This window comes from Camelus ferus, chromosome 16, assembly GCF_009834535.1.
Source record: "Camelus ferus isolate YT-003-E chromosome 16, BCGSAC_Cfer_1.0, whole genome shotgun sequence".
Taxonomy (NCBI): Eukaryota; Metazoa; Chordata; class Mammalia; order Artiodactyla; family Camelidae; genus Camelus; species Camelus ferus.
In genome coordinates, this window is record NC_045711.1 from 46,127,048 (window position 1) to 46,139,012 (window position 11,965).

Sequence of the window (11,965 nt, forward strand, 5' to 3'; positions counted from 1 at the left end):
AGCGCCTTAGGGCTCATCTTCTGGCAGGCTGTAGCAAGGATTCAGGACAGGCATGTGCATTAATCCCCCAAGAAACTCCAACCCCCAAAAGGCTTTGCGACAATTTCTGGGCATTTAGTACCACCACAGAGAAAAGGCTTTTCAGCGCGGGCCTGCTGCTGCATGGCTTTTTGGGAATTGTAGTTCATCTGTGAAGAGTCGGGGAACTAGGCTAAGGGGACAAGCCACCCTTCCCAGAATGCACAGCGCTCACCTCCACCAATCCGTAGTGCGGATCTTGGAAGGAGGGCGGGGAAGAGGAGGAGCTGCCCGGCGCACGCGCAGTATGTGTGGCTGGGGAATTCAGGTGGAGGTCAGAGTGGAAGCAGGTGAGAATGGAGCGGGGCGCTTGTGGCCCGCGTCCCGGCGTCTCTTGCAGACCCGGTCTGCACTCCCATTCGCATGGAGTTTGGGCGGGCGGGGTGCATGCGTGGGTCCACCTCGGGCCGGAGGGGTAGGGAGTGAGCCCAGGAGGAGCCAGGGGTTGCGTAGAGTAAGGTAGGTGTATATGGGGACAGGGTGAGGAATAATCCAGAAGCTGTGTAAAAAAAGGAAAGGCTGATGGGGACTCGGTGTTCTGGTCTCTGGAAAAGAATATTTAAGTGCACGTGGAGAGATCAAGGTAGCCTGAGAAGTTGCGGTCTGGGGAGGAGGAGCAGGGAGACCGAAATGGACGCAGACGACGTGGCGGGGCAAGACAAAGTTAAGTGCAGGGGTGGATTCTAGCGAGGTCAGCGGTGCTCCCGCCCGCCCACCCCCGCTCCAGGGCTCTCCCTCGCGGTGCAGCTATTGAGAACCTTCTCGCCCATTTGTTCTTTTTTTTTTTTTTTTTTTTAATGGTTAAATGTGTAAACTTTACCTTTTAAAATTTTTCTTCTTAATTGAAGTGTAGTCGGTTTACAAGATTGTGTTAGTTTCTGGTGTACGGCATGTTTCAGTTATACATATATATATATTCCTTTTATTATTTTTTCATTAGCTCCCTGTGCTATACAGTAGGACTTTGTTGTTTATTTTATATTTAGTCGTGTGTATCTGCAAATCCTGAACTCCCAATTTATCCCCCTACACGCACCCCGCCCCCCTTTCCTGGTAACCATAAGTTTGTTTTCCATGTCTGTGAGTTGCCCGATTCATTCTTGGTATGATAACCCCAGAATGTCATCCAGCTCCTGCTTCCATGATAATAGGTCATTCTTACACCTGATGTGAGAAGCAGTGTGGTGAGGAGTTGAGCTGTGCCTTCCAGAATTTGACCCCCGTTCTAATCCTGGTTGCTCACTCAGCTGTGTGATCTTATGTTCCTCAGGTTACCACTGTGTGTGCCTCAGTTTCCTCACCTGCAGTGATCTTCATAAGGGTTGGTGTGAGGATTAAATACACAAATTGCTGTTGGAAGACTGCCTGATATAAAAGTTAGCTATTTTGCTGTTGGAGTCACATTGTTTTCTGAACCAAAATCACCCAGAACTAACTACACAGCTTCTCCCAGGGCCTACCTGTCCAGGAGGTGGGAAGGTGCTTTGGTTTGGTGCTAAGGTCTCTCTGGGTATCAAGTCCATGCCTCCTTCCCCTTTTGAACTAAGTGCCCCAGACCCCTTTTCTTAAATGGTAGAAAAAGAAGAAAGCAGAGGAATTGATAATACACGTTTACAGGCCGCAGAGTGTTATTTATGAAATGTCCTTCAGTGGATGATTCAGAGCCCTCAAGAATGGGGGAAGAAATAGCCAGCAGAGAGAGAGGGCTTTCTCTGAGGATTTGGGGATCAAGTTGTTTCGTTTGCTTTTCCCCCCTTAGGTGTGAGTGGGTCCAGCAGGAGACATGGCTGCCAAAGTGTTTGAGTCCATTGGCAAGTTTGGCCTGGCCTTAGCCGTTGCAGGAGGCGTGGTGAACTCTGCCTTGTATAATGGTAAGATCACTGCCCTTTGCTGGGGGATTTCTATTGGTCTGCAGAGCCCATGTGACACTCCTGTTGGCAGCCGCTGTTTGTGAATGTGTTTGTGACCAAGAGGGCTCACCTACTGCCCTCCTGCGCCATGTGGTTGCCTGGTCATCAGAGCCTCTGTCCTTGTAGCCATAGGTTCACTCAGAGCCTTCATTCACAAAGAGCCTCCCAGCCTACTTGAATGTTTCCAGCTGCTCTTGTTAATTTAAAGTCATGCTGCACCCCCCAAATGCTGCAGGAGCGAGCCAGAATTTGGCTGGCCAGCTGAAACGGAGATCTCGTTTGTTCTCTTCTGCCTGTGTTTGGAGCAGCAGGGGCTTTAGACCTTTGGTGACTTTGTCCTGAGCAGGCGCTTTGGTTCTGCTATGGTTGGGTTGTTCCAGAGCAAATATCTTTGAGATGCACTGCCCAGCTTTTACCAGCGTGGCAGCGGTTCAGGCCGGCTTTTCTTCCACTTTCGCGTGTGACCTCAGGCAAGTTGCTTCCCCCTCCCTAGGCCTCAGCTTTCTCATTGGTCAGGCAATGGGGTTGCACTTGTTTTTTGTCTGAGACCCCCTCTAACTTTGATGGTCTCTGACCTTCACTGTTGGAAAGCAGCAGTAGATTGACCCACCTCGAGTGTGACTCTGACAAGAGGAGGATTACTTTCAGTGGGAAGATAATTTGGACCAACTATAAAGTCCAAAAGGGCAGAGAAAGAAAGCAGTTGGTCAGAAAAGCCTGCTTGGCTCCTGTGGCACAGGTTTATACTCTGATCTTTTTTGCCACCCTTGCATAGCTGGACAGTAATCACCATCACTAATTCCTCTCTGGATCAACAAGACAGCTCCATAACCCCTTAAAACCTTAGAGAAACCAGGCTATTGGAAAGAAAGAGTGGGGCCTTCCAAATTTTAGGATTGCCATTGTGAGGGTGCTGCTTCTGGGAACACTGGGTTAAACTGGAACTGGGAAGGGATGTGGTAAGAGTGAAGACCTTGGTGGGTTTGGAAAGAAGTTTGAGGAGGTGATTCCTGGAAATGTGTTGGTAGGAGTTTGGGGATGGGGTGGTTAATCAGAAAACTAGCAGCCAATTGCTTCAAGGAAAAAGATGCTGAAGATCCTGTGACCAGAGTCCTTGGGAAGACACATGGGACGGGAAGTGGTGGCTTAGTTCTGTACCTGTTTAGAAGCCTCTAGAGACCAGAAGTGTGGGAAGACAGCAGGAGAGGGGAGACTTAATAAGTAAACGGAAAGCATCAGGAATCTTTTAAAGACATGGTCATTTTGGTTAAAGAGTGAGGGGATTTTTCTGACCCATCATTATCCTTTGTTCCTAGTGGATGCTGGACACAGAGCTGTCATCTCTGACCTAGTGGAGTGCAGGACATTGTCGTAGGGGAAGGGACTCACTTCCTCATCCCTTGGGTACAGAAACCAATTATCTTTGACTGCCGCTCTCGACCACATAACGTGCCGGTGATCACTGGTAGCAAAGGTAAGGCTTGCCTGTGGGCCAGGTCAAGTAGAGAGGGTGGAAGAGGTGCTGTGGGATCCAGAAGGAGTTGAACTTCAGGTAGTAATAATTCCTGGTATATTTTCCCTGAAGAGTTTTACGTGGCTTCAGAGAAAGAAATATTCAGGCATGCCTCAGGGGTACTGCGGGTTCAGTTCCAGACCACCGCGGAAAAACAGATACTGTGATGAGGCGACTCACGTGAATTTTTTGGTTCCCAGCGCACACAGAGGTTCTGTTGACCCTATACTATAGCCTATTAAGTCTGTAGTAGCATTATTTCTAAAGAAACAATGTACATACCTTAATCAAAAAAATTTTATGGCAAAGAATGAAATAATGCCATTTGCAGCAACATGGGAGGACCTGGAGATTATCATACTAAGTGCAGTAAGTCAGGGAAAGACAAATATCATATGATCTTACTTGTATGTGGAATCTTTAAAAATGATATAAATGAACTTTATGAAACAGAAGCAGACTCACTGACATAGAAAATGAACTTATGGTCACCAAAGGGGAGAGGAGGAGGGATAAATTAGGAGTCTGGGATTAACAGATATACACTATTATATATAAAACAGATAAACAACAAGAACATACTGTACAGCACAGGAAACTATATTCAGTAATTTTTAATAACCTATAATTGAAAAGAACCTGAAAAGGAATGTGCATATGTATAACTGAATCACTTTGCTATACACCGGAAACCAGCAGCAGTGTAAATCAACTATACTTCAATTTTTAAAAAATACTTTATGGCTAAATATGCTAACCATCCCCTGAGCCTTCAGTGAATTGTAGTAGTAACATCATAGATCGCTGGTCACAGATCACTGTAACAAGTATAATAATAGAAAAGTTTGAAATAGAGCAAGAATTACCAAAATGTGACACAGAGACATGAAATGAGCAAATGCTGTTGGGAAAATGGCACCAATAAATTTGCTTGATGCAGGGTTGCCACAAGCCTTCGGTTTGTAAAAATGCAGAGTCTGTGAAGCTCAATACAAGGTATGCCTGTGTTCTTAAGACACACACAGAGCTGTACAAATTTGGAGAAAGGCACAAAGCTGTCTTTCCAGAGTTATGTAGTGATCCAGTTTTAAATAAATCTCAATGTGCTTCTGCTCCCCCGGTGGACCCTTCCCAGTGGTTCTTGGTCCCCAGGGTGACTGGAAGCCGATCTGCAGCCGTCCTGTTTGCCTTCACGGCTGACTTACCCTTTGCCTTCTTCCCAAGGCCTCTGTTTCCAGCCGTGCTGCCCTCATACTATTATCTCCCAGGCCGAGGCCCACATCCTTGAGGGCAGTCTTGTGTCTCATGCATCACTGGATGCCCAGTTAGAGCCTCACATGAATCACTGTTCTCCCCCACCCTGCGCAGAGGGTGCACAGGCAGTGAATGGAACGGCAGGTGCTGGCTCCACGGCGCTGTGTCTGCAGCAAGAGGAGGGGTGCGTGGATGTTGCTGCTTCTCAGAAGATGTTTGCTTTCTGTGATGGTGCCAGGCTTTGTGCAGGGTCAGGGGGTCGGGTAGGTCAAAGATGGCTAAATTGGGGGCCTCTAGGGACTCTGTCTAGATAGGGAGATAGACGTGTGAACAGGCAGTTAGTGGGGAGTGGGGTGAGGACAGGAGCCAGGGTCGTATGGTGTGTAGGGGAGCAGAGGAACGTGTGGCACTTGAGAGTGAGAAGTGCTTTGGGCCGAGGAGGGGAAGGGTCCGTTGGCATTGCCTGGTCTGTCCTGTTGCTCTTGGCCAGGAACAGGAAGGAGCCTCCTGTGAAGGCTCTGGCTTGCCTACTGCATCAGAGGAAATCAACAGTGGGGTGAGGATAGTGGAGAACATTCATATTTTAACTTAAAAGCCTAGTCCTAAACTTCCCGCCGCTTTGGGATTTCTCTCTCTACTACTTTGCAGTTGTTCTAAGGATGCATGATGCACCTGTCTGCAAAACTTGATAGAAGCAGGTGGAGGGTATAGCTCAGTGGTAGAATGCATGCCTAGCATGCATGAGGTCCTGAGTTCAATCCTCAGCACCTCCATTAAAATAATAAATAAACGTAATTGCCCCCCCTGCCCACACCCCCACCCCTGTAGGAACTTGGAGAGACCAGGGACTGGTGTGTAAACATTTCCCACTTCAGTGCATGGTTCAGAACTCATCTCATGGGCGCTTGGTCCACGCTGTTGATGGCCGCAAGCAAGCTGTGTGGTGCGTTAGCTGTGAATTGTCAGGGGAAGTTGTTCCTCCCTCCCTGGGTCCTTTGGGCCACGTAATGAGAAGCAGCCTGTAGATGAGCTGATAACCCCTCACATCTGTTGTACATTTGACAGAGTGCTTATATATCTGTTTCCTCCTCCAGTTTGTCCCGGCGTGCCTGGAAGGCAGATGCAATCATCCCCATTCTCACAGAGGAGGAAATGAACTGAGATGGACTAAGGCTTAGTGAGGCCACGTAATTAGTCCACAGCAGAGTTAGGACAGCAACCAGGCCTGGGACTGCACTGCTCATCTAGTCCCGAGTGGACTGTTTCCACTGGGCCCACGATAACCTCTCGGGGGCACATTCCTGCCTTGGGCCACATTGACCAGGCCTCGGAAAGGCCTTACCCTAGAGTTCTTGGCGTTGGCCTGTTTTCTTAAAATATTCAGTGTTCCAGACATTCCACAGCACCTATTAGATATATAACCTGAATTTGCTTGTATCAGAGGGCGTTCAGGACACACTGAGTAGCTGTCGTCACTAGAAACCTTGGAGAAGTTTTTACCTCTGGTGCGCCGCTGGATTCTCTACCAAGGAAACCACGCGCATGTGCTCGGCACCCTCTATGATGGGATAATCAGCAAATTGGGGCTAGGAGAAGTCATAGAAGGCTACTGTGGTTTTTATTTTTAACTCCAGCATTTGTCCCCTAAGATTTACAGAATGTCAGCATCACTCTGCACATCCTCTTCCGGCCGGTTGCCAGCCAGCTTCCCTGCATCTTCACCGGCATCAGAGAGGACTATGACGAGCACGTGCTGCTGTCCATCACGACAGAGATCCTCAAGTCCATGGTGGTGAGTGAACAGGGCCTCAGCCTCCAGGAGACCGCTGGGTGGCAGGAAGAGCTCGGCGGTGGGTGGTTGGGAGAGGGCTGGGATTCCGCATCCTTGTTATCCTGACTGGCTCCTCTGCCCTCCTCTGGAATTAGGCTTGCTTTGATGCTGGAGAACTGATCACCCAGAGAGAGCTGGTCTCCAGACAGGTGAGCGATGACCTCACAGAGCGAGCAGCAACCTTTGGGCTCATCCTGGATGACGTATCCCTGGTAAGAGCCACGGGGAGCCTGTGGGGAGGGGCAGCAGCTGTGTAGGTGCCTGGCTCCACTTCCGGGCAGACACATCCATTCCTAGACTTGAGGCTTGTAAACATCAAACCTTCTTGACAGTATGAAACAGTCTCTTTGGGTTTGTTTTCAGATGGGGGTTTTTACCTCCCCTGTGCCACAGACAGTTTTCTTCTGATTTTTTTGGCCCTACCCAGGTGGTTCGTAACCAATAGATTTTTCACCTTCCCCAAACTGTTTCCCAGAGCTCCCTGGGAAGTGACGTCTTGTTAACCCCGTTGGACGCAGGCAGACACTGCGTGGTAGAGACTAGAGCACAGCGTGGGTAGTCTTTCTCCCTCGCACAGACCTCCCAGCCTGAGCCCTGGGAATCTCCTGACACCTGGGGTCTGAAGCTCAGTGAAGCGAGCTCTGGGAGCTCCCCAGGAAGGGTGACAGAGTGCGAGTGAATGGTTCTGTTCCCCGAAGTCTGGTGCAGAGGAAGGGCAGGGACGTCTCTGAGGCATAAGCTATCCTCTCGAGACTGGTCTGTGTGTGTGTGTGCGACACCCGATGCCATGATGCAGGCAGCAAGCGGTGCAGGCAGGGTAGCGCTTCAGAGTGAGGAAGGTGAAGGGAAGGGGTCGTGTTTCTGATTCTCTGGGAAAAGTCATTTGGAGTGATCTGTTCGAGTGGTGAGGAAGGTGTTTCCTGTTCAGTTCTGTGCATTGCCCGGGAAAGGCACTGTTTCCCGCTCCACATCTGTGCAGCTGTTTACACAGTCCCTGGCACCCAGCTCTAACCCGGGGTCCTGCTCCACCCTTGCAGCAACTGCCTGCCCTCAGAGAAGGGCTCGTGGGCTCCCTCTACTGGCGAGACGTCAGGCTGCAGCCGTTTGGCTTCTCTGACCAGAGTCATTCCTCAGGCTCTCCTGTTTAGTGTTCACCTGAACTCCTCGGCTGTGAGAAGAGGCTAAGTAAAACCTAAGGAGAAGCTTGGCATTTTGCTAGACTTTAACCACATGCTCCATTCTGGGGAAATGCGGGCTGACCACAAGAAACCGTATCTGAGAGGTGTGAGAAGAAAGTTAGATTTTTGTGGGGAATTTGCTGCCCTCAGCTGGCCCTTTTAGAAAGAAATTTTATTCCTTAATTACACATTTCATTCTCATTTCTCAGGATTGTATTTTCTTCCCCCAAATTTGAACAAGGGTCCAGAAAGGGAGCAGGCAGAGAAGGAAAGCTGCAGTCTAAGAGTTAGGAGTGTTACAAATTCTGGGAGACAGTGGACTGGGACTTAATCTGGGAGAAGTTTGGGCTCCTCATATGTTTTAAAAAAGCATATTGGGAGATTGGGAGGATGGGGGAAGAAATGAAATAAGTAGAATTTGATAGCAAAACCAATGCTGTTCACTCCTTTCTTTCTTCCTTCTTAATAAAAAGCTAGATGAATAAATTACCCTAGACAGGCATTGGGGTGCTGAGATCTGCTCTCATTGTTTGCGTTGTCACTATAGATGGTCACTTCGGTGAAGTCTCCGTCACTCACTTTATTAGGGAAGGTGTATGCATAACAGAATTTTAAAACTTCATCCTAAGCAATAGCTTTACCTGCCTTCCCTTTCTTTTAAACTCTTTACCAGAAGCACTCACACATAGGGAATAGCATGATTTGCAAGATCATGGTTTGGAAATCTCTCTCGTCCTCTTCCTGTTTTGTGGCGGAGGTGCTGTGAGAAAGAAGTGGACTGGTTAATCCATAAGCAGAGAGCATCACGCTCTTGAACCCCTGAGAACCAGCTGCACCCCTCACTCTCAGGCTCAGTTTTCCATCTGACCTCTCTGGGGGCTTCAGACAGGCCATCACAGGACCTTGGAAGAGCGCTAGTCAGTGGTGGGGTCCTGGCACCCACAGGTCTCCTCCCTAAGGAGGTGGTCAGTTGGAGTAGATACCTTCTGGTGCCCATGGGCTGTTTCCTACCTGAGAGGGACAGAAAGACGTACAGGAGCCTGTGGGGCGGCTAAGGATTCCGGGCTGTGGACCCAGTTTGGACGCAGACGTGGAGGTGGAAGGGTGGTCTGGCCTCACGATGCGGAGCCATTGCTGGCTGCCCCCTCCAGCGGCCATGGGGCCTTAGAGCAGCGCTGTCTCAGCAGTCACACCGTTTCGTCTCGCGCTCACTCTGTCCCCTTAGACACATCTGACCTTCGGGAAGGAGTTCACAGAAGCGGTAGAAGCCAAGCAGGTGGCTCAGCAGGAAGCAGAGAGGGCCAGATTCATGGTGGAGAAGGTGAACGCGCGACCAGATGGCAGGAGCCCCCTCACTTTCTCCTGTGCTCGGCCTCCGCGTCTGCTGGGTGGCCTGGAAATTCATCATCTGTCATCTCCACTTCCGGGATCATCGGAAGGGGACTGAAGGGACTACACTCCTGCAATTGGTTTCAGAGTCTTTGGGGCCTAGTCGGGGATATGTGAAGTTATGTTCCTAAATCACTGAAGGGTGATTTTTTTCCCCCAGTTCCCTAAGATCAAAAACACTCGCCCACAAATAAAAATGTTTCTTCTGGAATATTTTCAGCTTCACTGGGGAAGTCATTTTTAACTGCGGTGACACAGTGAAAGCTGACAGCAAAAAGGATCAAACGCTGTGCCAGATGCGCTATCGTCACTGGGGTTTTTTCAAGCACTAAACCCATCCAGATGTGTCGGGGTGTGCTGGGACACCGTGTATCTGCATAGAGCCTGGCCTTCGGGTCTTTGCAAAGGTGCATTTATTTCTTGTAACCCCCTCTCCCCAGCACTAATTCTCTTGGAGTTGTATTCCTAACCCAAGGCACTTTAGTTCTTAGAATCAGGAAAAGGAAATATATGGGTGGGCATTTAACTTTAGAGACTATAAACTCAGTGTGAATGGAGACTTTTTTTTCCTCCTTTTTCCGCCTGTCTCCAGCACCTCGAACACATCCAGAACTGCGCCTGGAGATCGGCACTAGGTGCTCAGTAAACATTTGTTGGGTGAGCCGTCCCAGAGCCTCATTGAACAGCTCTGTGTTCATTTCAGAGAGGCTTGCTCCTTTTCTCCCGCGCTTGTGAAGGTCGCGCATCGCAGATAGATACCCTCCTACTGACGAGGGAAGGGGAAGCCCGGGGGAGCTTGTTCTGGATGCCTGAGTTCCTGGTCAGGAACCAGTGTAGCTCACAAGCAACTTAGGGAACATCACGTGCCTGCTGCTCCTCCTCAGCTGTGCTGACTTCGATGCGTCACTTTGACTTGGGACTGGAGAGAAGGATGAGCCTGAGGACTGATTCTCCCTTCCTTTCTCTCCTGCTTTCCTTGGCCTGGGATCCTCCTGGCTCAGAGTAAGGTGGCTGGGCCGGGTTGCTGTTAATATTATTGAAGAGTTTGAAATAAGACAGCTATTCATACAGCCAACAGAAACGTGCCTCTACAGTGGTGAGCAGTGGACATTACATGAGAGAGGAGGATTGCTAAACCCATCTGGAGGGGGAGGTAAATGCCCAGAGGTCCTTCACGACCCAGTGAGGCTGCCTGACCTGGTCCTCTGGAAGCTGTAGCCCACTGTCCAGCGCCCCGAGGTGTGATCTTGGTCCCTCTCTGCCTCCACTCCTTAGGCTGAGCAGCAGAAGAAGGCAGCCATCATCTCTGCGGAGGGTGACTCCAAGGCCGCGGAGCTGATCGCCAACTCGCTCGCCACCGCAGGCGATGGCCTGATCGAGCTGCGCAAGCGGAGGCCGCAGAGGACATCGCATACCAGCTGTCCCGCTCTCGGAACATCACCTACCTGCCCGCCGGGCAGTCGGTGCTCCTCCAGCTGCCCCAGTGAGGCCCGCCCGCCTGCTCCTCCTGGGGCAGCTGGACCACTGCCCGATGATCCTGTACACCACCTTCCTTCCACCCCCGCCCCAGAAATCACTGTGAGACTTCATGATTGGCTTCAAGTGAAGGAAATAAAAGTTAGATCACCTCAGATCTGTAATTACTCTATCTAAACTGAAGCTCTTTCATTCTTATTTCCATCCCCTTTTTTATCCCCCTCCCTACCAAAAATTGCCAGGTGCCTCCACAGACCAGCCTGGCTCCCGTCTTCGGCCTGCTGGCGCCCAGCCTAGGTGCTAGCAGTTGGCAGAAGGAAGGCAATGCTGTGTGTGTGACAAGCTGGGAGCAGAGCAGGCAGCCGTGTAGCCTCCAACCTGTGGTTTATTCACAGTTGGAGGAAGATGGCACACACAGCAGAACTGTGAACACAGGCCTCAGTTCTCTCCAGCTGTTCCTGCACAGACCGAGCTGAAGGCAGGTGCTGGGGAGGCACAGAGAGGAAGCGATCTGTCTCTTGCCATCAGGCTGATTGTCTAACTGTGGGGCCAGCGGAAGCAGGTGTGTACAGACAGCGAGGATTGAAGAATCTACCCTGTGAAGGTGGGTGGGCCTGATTTGCTGCCCCCCCGGGGTCCTAAGACTGGAATGGACTTGGCTAGTGAGAGAGCAGGCCTGGACCGAGATGCGAGTCCTGTAGACTTCCTCTCTGCCTCCCACCTTCGTGTCTCAAATACCCGGTGGAATTCCAGCTTGAAGGATTGCATCCTGCTGGGGCTGCACATGCCTGCCAAGGACGTGCGCATCCTGCGTTCCTGGCCCCCTCGTTCAGAGACTGCCCTCCTAGAGGGCTCTGCCTGTGCCTTGAAGGAAATGACCACAAGAAAACAGTAATGTGTAAACCGCTGTCAATAAATGACACCCAGACCTTCCAGCTCAGTCTTACGGGTTTGTTTTGTGGGAGTCATGGGATTAGACCAGAGCAGCCTGGCACTTTATGTGTGCACGTGTTTGTATCACCAGCTAAGACAGAATCTCCAGCAAGGCAGAAAATGCTTTGGTTTCAGAAAACACTGTGCCGTGTTCTAGCCCCGTCCCCAGCCTGAAATGAATCTCAGTGGTGTCAGGTGAGGTTTGTCATGACATGGCACGTCTTAGGAGGTGAAGGTGGGTGGGGGTTCGTCAGCTTCCCCCTTGTGGCTTTTGGTGCCACTGCTCACTGGGAGTTGTGGGCCCGCCCACCAAGCAGACCGGAGTGAGCAGTCGATACCAAATACACGTGTGCCGGAGCCCTCCGCGCGCTCTGGTTAGACGTCCACATCGTTAGACGGCTTC

General features: G+C 50.5%; 1 protein-coding gene across 1 annotated transcript; it reads left to right on the forward strand.

The window, feature by feature from the left end:
* The first annotated feature begins 273 nt into the window (after positions 1-273).
* On the forward strand, positions 274-10,784 carry LOC102522376 (prohibitin). Its single transcript, XM_032457806.1, is given in 9 exon segments — positions 274-368; positions 1,838-1,949; positions 3,305-3,334; positions 3,337-3,462; positions 6,405-6,547; positions 6,682-6,798; positions 8,990-9,085; positions 10,429-10,540; positions 10,543-10,784. Coding segments are annotated over 8 exon segments (810 nt in total). The 5' UTR covers positions 274-368; positions 1,838-1,861; the 3' UTR covers positions 10,641-10,784.
* Positions 10,785-11,965: the final 1,181 nt, after the last annotated feature.